At 22.6% G+C, this 10,020-nt stretch overlaps 3 protein-coding genes across 4 annotated transcripts; 2 read left to right on the forward strand and 1 right to left on the reverse strand.

The window, feature by feature from the left end:
- The first annotated feature begins 1,211 nt into the window (after window positions 1-1,211).
- On the forward strand, window positions 1,212-8,263 carry LOC122858252 (myophilin). The gene is made up of 3 exons (XM_044161027.1): window positions 1,212-1,434; window positions 6,805-6,941; window positions 7,037-8,263. Exons 1-3 carry the CDS (start codon window positions 1,381-1,383, stop codon window positions 7,410-7,412), a joined length of 567 nt encoding a protein of 188 aa, XP_044016962.1. The 5' UTR covers window positions 1,212-1,380; the 3' UTR covers window positions 7,413-8,263.
- LOC122858253 (probable 28S ribosomal protein S6, mitochondrial) lies at window positions 7,336-8,871 on the reverse strand. 2 transcript variants are annotated; one of them, XM_044161029.1, is made up of 4 exons: window positions 8,764-8,871; window positions 8,627-8,689; window positions 8,230-8,531; window positions 7,336-8,152 (listed from the first exon to the last, which is right to left on the reverse strand). In XM_044161029.1, the coding sequence occupies exons 2-4, from the start codon at window positions 8,669-8,671 to the stop codon at window positions 8,044-8,046; spliced, it is 456 nt and encodes a 151-aa protein (XP_044016964.1). In that variant the 5' UTR covers window positions 8,672-8,689; window positions 8,764-8,871; the 3' UTR covers window positions 7,336-8,043. The 2 variants fall into 2 exon arrangements, with proteins under 2 accessions (XP_044016964.1, XP_044016963.1); XM_044161028.1 differs by having other exon boundaries at window positions 8,627-8,794.
- A 2-nt stretch (window positions 8,872-8,873) lies between these two features.
- On the forward strand, window positions 8,874-9,550 carry LOC122858255 (protein kish-A). Its single transcript, XM_044161030.1, has 3 exons — window positions 8,874-9,014; window positions 9,161-9,270; window positions 9,355-9,550. Exons 1-3 carry the CDS (start codon window positions 9,012-9,014, stop codon window positions 9,458-9,460), a joined length of 219 nt encoding a protein of 72 aa, XP_044016965.1. The 5' UTR covers window positions 8,874-9,011; the 3' UTR covers window positions 9,461-9,550.
- The last annotated feature ends 470 nt before the right edge of the window (window positions 9,551-10,020 follow it).

Below are 10,020 nucleotides of genomic sequence, written 5' to 3' on the forward strand. Positions count from 1 at the left end.
CGGAAAAAAATAAAAAAAAAATAAAGACTGGAGCCAGATGCAGTTGTTGTTCCAAAAATAATTCTCAATACGAAAAAAAAAAAAAAAAACCGTTGAGATATACACGCATCTTCAATTTGAACCTCCAGTATTATTATTGTTGTTAATTTTAAATATATATATCAAATAAATTCATCTCAAACAAGTCACACACACATGAAGATATGATCCTGCAAATAAAAAAAACACAAATATGGCTTTCAGTTTCGCAAAGTAAAGTACTTCATGGTCATGCTCGTTCTTGACCATCAGAAACCGGCCGACTCACTTTCGTCGACCCGGTTTGGATTATCCTCGCAATGACGCATATACATTTAATTAAAAAAAATATATAATCGTATAATTTTATTGGAGAGTTTATACTTTTTATATTTCAAGATTGAAATATTGATAGATAATAATTTTTGTATTTTTTTTTCTCTCAAATATGGACAGTGAAAAAGAAATTTTGCTTCGACCTTGGTATACAATGATTTCCCGTTTGTACACATTATCTTTCTAACATGATTATTCGAAAAAAAAAAAAAATAAAGATAAACAAATATTAGCATAAAATAAAAACTCCATTATAATGTAAATTAAAATTTAAAAAAAAAATTATTATATCTGTTTTAAAGTTCGAGCAAGGTTTTTTTTTATTTATTTTTTTTTTTCCATTGATGGTAAATTTAATCGTTGATGAATCACAAGCCCCACGGTAATTCCAAAATTGTATATGACCTAATTGTCATCAAGTGAATCGTTGATGTACATAAAAATAAAATTAAAAAAAAAAAAATCAACAAGTAGAACACAGTCTATAATTTTATTTAAAAAAAAATAAACAAAAATAAATATTTTACATGATATATTAATCGACAAATGACGAATCAATTTGAATGAAAAAAAATAAAATCAACTGCATATGTGAATTTTAAATTGATAATTTTAATAGATAACATTGTTATCAATTTATTTATCAAATAATAATGAATAATGATAAATATAATCTTATTTTTTTCGTTGAAAATATTGGCTTTGGGGAAAAATGAGTAAATGGTGGGGCCACGTGTATGAAAAATTAAATAAAAGAAGGGGGACAAAGGTGTGTGATTGCACTGATGAGTGCTGATGGTGCTGTTCTTTGGGCGGGGAAACTTTTACCCCGCTTCTTTTTTTTTTTTTTTCTTGTATTTCGTTTTCAGTAGTTTCACTGTGTACAGTCGTTTCAGTCTGACTACAACCATTGAAGCATTTAAGTGTCTTCTTAAATATCATCATTCAAAATACACAAATATTGTTAAAATATAAATATTATTAAATTGTTATTTATTTGTTTAAAATTTAAGTTAATCAATAATAATGGCAACTAATCGAGCAACCAAATCCGGATTTGCTGCTGAGGCACAAAAAAAGGTAATATAATTTTCATTTAAAAATTATAATTTTAACACAAAAATGTACATTTGTTGTTATTTATTTATCAAAAAATTATTGACGTCATACAGTTATTAAAAAAAGTGTGTCATCCCTTCGACAAAAGCATTCCAAACTGACCTACTTTGCCCGGGCGAGAATCATCCCTTAAATAGTAAAATTACATACTCAAAATAAACAAAGAAATAAAATACTGACTGTTAATATTATTATTTTGTTTATTTCGTAATTAATCATTTTTATAATTTATCATCATTTTATGTAGTTCAAAAAAATATGAGTACAATTAAAATCGGTAAATATGTCGTGAATATATTATCAGTAAAAGCAATTAAACTTTGACTTGATTTTATAAAAAAAAAATCAATATATAAGAAAAATAATTTACGTCCTAAAATAAATAATTAAATAAAATTAAAAAAAAAAATATTCAATTGCCAGTTGATATCTACCAAAGAAAGGAGCGTCTTTGGAACTCGTTTGCCCTGGTATACTTTTGTTCATGGGTCCTCGCACCTCACAACGACACAAAATGTATATTATGTTTCTCTTTTTTATTTTCATTTATTTATCTCATTTTGAGCTTCCATTTCCAGCTAAATGTGAGACAGAATATACAATACATATATAAAGATTAAAATACTTACCTGGACCGTGTTTATACGATGCGGGCTGTAAACATATCACAAGGTTTTATATTTTTTTTTAAATAAATTTTTAAGTCAAGTATTTAACAACGATTCGAATAAATTATCAAACATTTACACAACAATTCTGTCATCGATTTAAATAGATTCGTGATATATTTATTTAATTATTTATTATTATAACGATTTCGTTGTGTTTTTATAATTAATCATTATGCAGTCATCAATAATTTTATTGACAATGTTTGCTTTATCCTTAAACAAAAAAAATATCTTAAAATCATTAAAATATTAAATTAAATATCCTCAATGACCCTGAGGTTTTATAATTATTATCATTTTTATTATCCTCAATGTGAAACTTTAATTATTCTTTCTCAAAAAAAATTAAAAATTATTACAAGTGTTTATTTTTATTTCGAAATATAATCGTCATTTTGTTATTTTTATTTTACAAAAATTGTTGATCTTATCAGGGGATGAGTCATATCTATAAATGGTCGTCAAAATAAACATCAAAGCATGACCAAAAATAGTAAAAAAAAAAATACTCAAAAATAAAACCAATTGATTAAAAATAAAAAAAAAAATTTCCTAAAGATAAAAATTTTTTTTCTAATAATTTCTTTATAAAATTGATAACAAAAAAAAATATACCTTGGTCATTTATAAATATACTTTTTAAAGATAAAATTTATGAAAAAAAAAATTTTTTTTAATCTTAAATTTTTAACTGTTGACGCGTTGAATATATATTTTTTTTTATAATTTTAAATTTTTTATCTCCTTTTTTGTTGTTTCGTTAATAATAATAATTTTTATTTTATATGTGTGTAATGATTTAGCCACATATGCATTCCAGTCAGCGATAAGAATATCCACGCTGGTCACGGACTTGAATTTCTGTCTGTAACATTACATATACTATATAAATTTTTGTATGGCCTTCAAACACACATGTATCTAGTCATATAGAAATGTGTCTTTATTCATCAGACAATCATCTTTATAAATTTTTTTTTCACTAATCTACTAGCTATTTTACACCTTTACTCTTTCCTACCTATCAATTCTCAGATAAACAAAAAATCAAACAAAGAAATAGCTTTTTTTTTTTTCTTATTATTAAAATACTCATCTTCAAGTAAATAATAATCATGATGGCTACTCAGACTGATTGTTGAAACATTTTATTGTAAATAATACATAAACACTGTCTAGTCGGTTTGTTTCTCTTTTTTTTTTTTATTGTTTCTTTAGAGCTTGCAGCTTGACTTGGTATATTTTTAATTATTTTTTTTCTCTATCTTAAAAATTGAAAGTAAAGATGAAAATATTTTTTAATCATAGGCAAATAGTTTTAGAATACCCACAATATATTTTACAACTGACGAGACATAAAAAATTTAGTTGAAAAATATTTTTAAATGAAATACTTTGTATTGGTTTTTAAATTTTTTTTCTTTAATTTTATTAAAACTGTATGTCAATTGGAATTTAATCAAGTATACTAAAATTATATCAATCGAGACTTACCAAGACAGAGGATATAATTGTGTGGATAGAATTGACCATCAACTTAATACTTGAGTCAATTGACTCAAACACAGCTGATGTATGTTTGCAAATATATAATTATCATAAAAAAAAAAAAAAGAAATTCTTTCGGTGTGATGTCATGGCCACTTGATCAATAAATAATACATCAAATAAAAAAATATATAAAAAATATAACATGGAATTTGATGATCCAGGCAATGGTGAAATATAAATATGATATTTTGAATTTTCCCATGAGTCATTTTTATCTACATAGCTTCTTCTTTATGTCATATATAAATTTGGGTCAGTCTAGTCAGTTTGAATTATAAACTTTGAATTTTTTTTTTAACGGTTAAATTGTTCAAGCTTGTGCTGTCATTAAATATTATATATATTTTATTTATTTATTTACGATACCATATAAGTGTATATCAATATTATATTTTTATTTTTATTAAAAAATTTTTTTTTTTTTTTTATTTTACAAATCCATAAAAGGATTTAATAAAAAATGATACAGATAAAAATAAAAAAAGGAAAATTGTATCCTAATGGAGCATAAAAATGTGTTTTTTAAAGCTTATGCAATAAATTGAGTGCATGACCTTAAAAAGTAGGTCAACAGTTTAGAGACTTACAAGCAACAACTGTAACACTTGATAATATTTTTTTTTATTTTTGTAGTAAAATCAAGAAAAATAAAATAATAATAACATACAATTGTCTAGAATTTGATGTATTATTTTGATAAATTCTCAGATGTTTTTTTTTTTTTATAGATAAAATTTAGTTTAATAAATTATTAAAATAATTTACGAAAAATTGTCTCAAAAAATTAATGAAATTTTTAGATTAAATTTGTAAAAAAATTATAAATATTGTATGAAAATTTCATAATAATTGTTGAGCTAATTTAAAAGTTATTTTTTTTTTATTATTTATAAATTTTAGCATGATTGATAAATTGACAATAATTAAAATGAGCCATGTATTTTAAATTTCAAGTCTATTTGAGTACTAAAATTTAATAAGAAAATTAATTTTAAAAAAATTCATATTACAAATATATTAATTAAAAAATAATAATAGTCACTAAATCATTTAGTTAATGAACAATAAAATAATTCAAGACTACACATAAATCATGATGCTTCAAATTGGATATAAAAAATTTTTTTATAATTCATTGGTTTTTATTTTTTACTAATTAATAGTGTATAATAATTTGTAAATAAAATTCAAGATAATTTTAATGTTCAAATTAACCAAGAGACTTGGAACTTTGTTCACAAGTTATTAATTATTATCAAACATAAAATTATACTGCGGTCTGATTTACGTAATGTTTTGTGGACTTGAAACTTGATATAGACAATCGATCATAAAGTTTACATTTGCTAAACAATATTAGAAAAAAAAAATCAACAAATAATATTTACATATAAATTTAAATTGTTTTTTAAATTTTCTGAACAATCAAACTAAATAATATGTTTTTTTATTGATAATTAAGTATAATTAAGTTCTCGTAAATGAAATTTGAGCCAAGTGGTAATAGAAAGTGGTAGATGAGGTCACAATTTATTTAAAAAATAAATACACATTTTAGCAAGGGAATGTTTCTCTCATTTTTCATTATTATTATGTATTTTTATTTCTTTTTTTATTCGTCATTACGTTGGGGCACATGACTGGGAAGTAAACAAGACAGGGAAAGTTAAATGTTTAGACAGCCTGAGAATATTCTCGAAAATTTAAAATACAACTGACAGTGCAATTTACTTATGCACCAGTACAATATAAATACAAATTAAATGTTGGAAAAAAAAAATAAAAAGTCATTGGAATTTTGTGCAAATTGAAAATGCCAAAATGTGAGACAAACTTCGGGTCACAACAAGTAGTTATGTTGTGTCATCGACCTAAACTTTAATAACTTTCACAATTCAACTTGGAAAATTTTTATTTTGATTGACATTATATATGCATAATTAAATAACAATTAAACATTAAAAAAAGTTTTCTATTCAATAATAAATCTATGCAATTATGCATATTTAAAATTAATTTTTTCGGTTTTTTTTTTATTTAAATATTTCGAAAATCATCAACAAATATTTACTTAATAAAATATATTATTTAATAAATTATTTAATTTTAATTATTATTATTATTTAAATAAACGATCAATCGAAAATAATGACGTGACATGCAAATTTTAAAATAACGGAATTTATTAATATTTACAGAGAGTCACGAAGGTGAACATGATCGTATATATTTTTTTTTTTTTTTTCATTTCGTCTGGACCACCGAGATTGAGAATAACTTGTACATTATTTTTCATATAAAATTATTATTATTATATTTTTTTTTATAATGACATACTTTGTACAAGATTGATCATCAATAAAATTATTTGTTTTTTTTTAATTCTACTTTAGAAAATAATAGATCTTAATCGAACTATGAATCATTGTTTTATCTGATAAAAAAATTATTATTTTTTTGTTTGGACTTTATACAGTTTGTTTTATAAAATTTTTAAAAAATTATTTTTCACGAGACAGTGGCTTTATTGTGCCTTTCTTTTGCGAGATATTTTCATATTTTTTTTATCGTTTTAGTTACATTATTTGTATTTAAAAAAAGTACACGCGGAAGTAAATAAATTGTGTTAAGAAATTTAATTTTACATCAATATATATTTATCTAAAAATTATTAAATTTAATTTACTGGCAAGGGTGAGGGGGGGAAGACAAAATAAAACTAAAAAAAATACTAAATTGAATTTTTTAATTAAAAAAAAGCTGTAGTTAAAAAAAGACAGTGACTTTTAATGAAAAATATATTTAAAATAATTTTTGTTAAATAAAAAATACGACAAAATGTGTTGAAAAAACAAGATATAAATGGTAAAAAAAAAAAAAAAACAGAAAATTGATAAATAAAATAATGATTGATAACGACAGTGGGATGATAAGCACATTGGTTTTTTGTCGTTGCTCATGTATAAAATGATATCATGTTTAAAAATAAAACTAAATGATTACCAACTTTTTTTTTTAAATGACAAAGACCTTGAAATATTTCGTAATAAATTACAGCATAAATATATATAATTATTTGTCATATTAAATATTTTTTTTTGACTTACAGATTAATAGTAAATACAGCGAAGAATTGGCCCAAGAATGTCTCGAATGGATCAAGACAATAACTGGTGAAAATATTGAGACAAGTGGTGATATGGATAATTTTTATGAAATATTAAAAGATGGAACACTTTTATGCAGGTAAAAATATCAATAATAAAATATGAAAAAATAAACAAATATATAATTTAAAAAAATAAAATAATAATCTTTGTTTTTTTGTGTAATAATTTTAGATTGATAAATCATATAAAAGAAGGTTCAATAAAAAAAATAAATCAAAGTACAATGGCATTTAAATGTATGGAAAATATAAATACATTTTTGGAATCAGCAAGAGCACTTGGTGTACCACCACAAGAAACATTTCAAACAGTTGATCTTTGGGAAAGACAAAATTTAAATTCAGTTGTTATTTGTCTTCAATCACTTGGTAGAAAAGCTGGTGCATATGATAAACCAAGTATTGGACCAAAAGAAGCTGATAAAAATGTTCGTAAATTTACTGAAGAACAATTACGTGCTGGACAAGGTGTTATTAGTCTTCAATATGGAAGCAACAAAGGTGCCAATCAAAGTGGTATTAATTTTGGCAATACACGACACATGTAAAATTGATATTATCAATTAATTTAAACAAAAAAAATATATAAAAAATACATTTAATATTCCTTCAATCTTGCTTAAGAGATTATTGTTTTTTTTTTTTCTTTTTTTGTCATAAACAACGTGATGCATTTTTGAAAAGACAATTACTTATTATTCCATTTAATAATCAGGGTCCATTTAAGTATATTAAGTATAAAAAAAAAACAATTAAACAATTACAAAACAAAAAAATATAATTGCCAAATTATTTGATAAGATTTAATCTATTTCTTGCACAAAATTTCGAATTGAAAATTAATTAATGTTATGTATAATTATTGAAATCGAAAAATGTTTTTTTTATAATTTTTTATGAATATATAATTCCAATTCATAAAAATTGATTTAACAATTAATTTATCATCGTTAAAATTTATATTATGTTAAAACATCAACAATTAAGTATTTTTTGTACAAAATATTATGTTTTTTCTTCATGTTTGTTTGTTGTTTTTTTAACAAACAAATAACTCTGCCTTTTCAAAATGTATTTAGCGATGAATAATAAAAATACATTAGTACATAAGAGAATTTTTTTTTTTATTTACTCTATTAGATATCTAATAATTAATTAAAATACAAAATAAATGTTTATTTATCTCTGGAATGGATAATAATCTAATCCAGAATTTTGTTTAAAAACATAAGTATATTTGTTTTTTCTGAAGATTTTTGAGTTTTCCACTAACTCTTGTACTTGTGGTCTATAAAAAATAAAAAAAATATTTAATTAATAATTATTATTTATAAAAAAATATACACATTTAATAAATTAATTAACCTGTATGCTGGAGGAAGCATTTCTTCATGGAAAGTACATGGTGGTGATGGTTCAAGTTCTTTTTTATAAATTCTATTTCTAATAATATCAATATCACGTCCACATTCTTCCATCATATCTTCAAGTTTTCTTGGTGGTGCATCAAAATGTATTATAAAATATCCAGCTTCAGTATTAACTCTAGTATGAGCACTCATTTTGTATGGTGTTGGTTGTTGACCAAGATTATCAATTTTTCGAATAACACCACCACGATTAAATATTGCAGTAGCAACTCGTTTTAATGTTGCCACAGTATCCGGCTAATTACATAAAAAAATATTATTAATAAAAATTATGTTTATAAATTATTTTTGATATCTAACCTATAAATTAAACAATTATTTATTTCGATTACCTTGCTCATGGCACGAAGCAACAATGGCATTTCGTAGGCTGGCATTTTATCACTCGTTAATTTCTATAATATTAAAATTAAATAAATTAAAATATATAAAATTATTTACTCCAATTTTTTGCAAAATAACTAATCACCTAATCAGTGATTTAGTTGGACTAAATTATGCATAATGCGCATGCGTTTTTATTATTTCTATCAGCCATTTCGATATCGAAACCAATCGAAACCGTAGAAACTGCCATCACACAGAAATCCTCAAAACTAAAAATAAAAAACTGCCAGCATATGTCAAAATGATTAGTAAAAAAAATAAACAATAAATTAATTAATACTCCAATAATTATATAGTCAATATTTTTAACTCAAATATCTACATTAAATCATGGTAAGTAATTTAAATTAATAAACAAATTTTATATCGAATTATTAAGTCAAAGAAAAAAAAAAACACAAACATAACCTCATTGGTATTGTTTTGTTGAGTAATTGTTGTCTAAATAATATTGTTTATTTGTTTTGTTTATTTGACAGTCGGCGATATTTAATTTTCAAAGTTTGATGACAGTTATATTACTGTTAATTTGTACTTGTGCTTACCTAAGATCAATTATACCAAGACTAATTGACAGACAAAAAGTTGGGTAAGTTAAATTTATAATTAATCAATGTCACTTGTTGTTGTTTTTATAATATTGTATTTACATTGTCTCTTGTCATAATCACAGACTCGGTGGTATCTTTTGGAAATGTGCCAGAATTGGTGAACGAAAAAGTCCTTATGTTGCTGTTGGTTGTCTCTTCATGGCATTTACCATATTATTTTGGTCATAATTATTTACAATAAAAAAAAAATCTAATTTATACTTTTTAAATACTACTTTGTATAATTTAGTTAAATAAAAACACATGTATAATATTATTATAAATTAAAAACAAAAATATATATTTATACTGTATTTAATTATTTTTATTTTTTTTCAATATTAACATTTTTTATTTGTCAACACATTTTATGTCAAGCTAATTGTTTATATTAAATTTGAGCATATTTTTCTCATCTTACATATTATTATTCTTACAATATACCCTTTTTTTAAATATTAATTTATTTTTTCTATAAACAACAACATCTTTACAGTTTTAAATGTTTTTAATACACTTTTTTTTTTTTTTATATCAGTGTATTGAGCATCAATTTATTAACATCTAACATACTCCAACATTTGCACATTTGATAATTAAAATATTATCCTTAAAATACATTAAATTAAACGAAAAAAATATGGATATTTATTTACAAATTAAATCATAGTTACATAGTTAATAAATTGATTTATAAATTTGAAATTAAAAACAAACATTTATACAAGTTTAAACAAGTGTTTTTTTCT

This window comes from Aphidius gifuensis, linkage group LG5 (genome assembly GCF_014905175.1).
Source record: "Aphidius gifuensis isolate YNYX2018 linkage group LG5, ASM1490517v1, whole genome shotgun sequence".
Taxonomy (NCBI): Eukaryota; Metazoa; Arthropoda; class Insecta; order Hymenoptera; family Braconidae; genus Aphidius; species Aphidius gifuensis.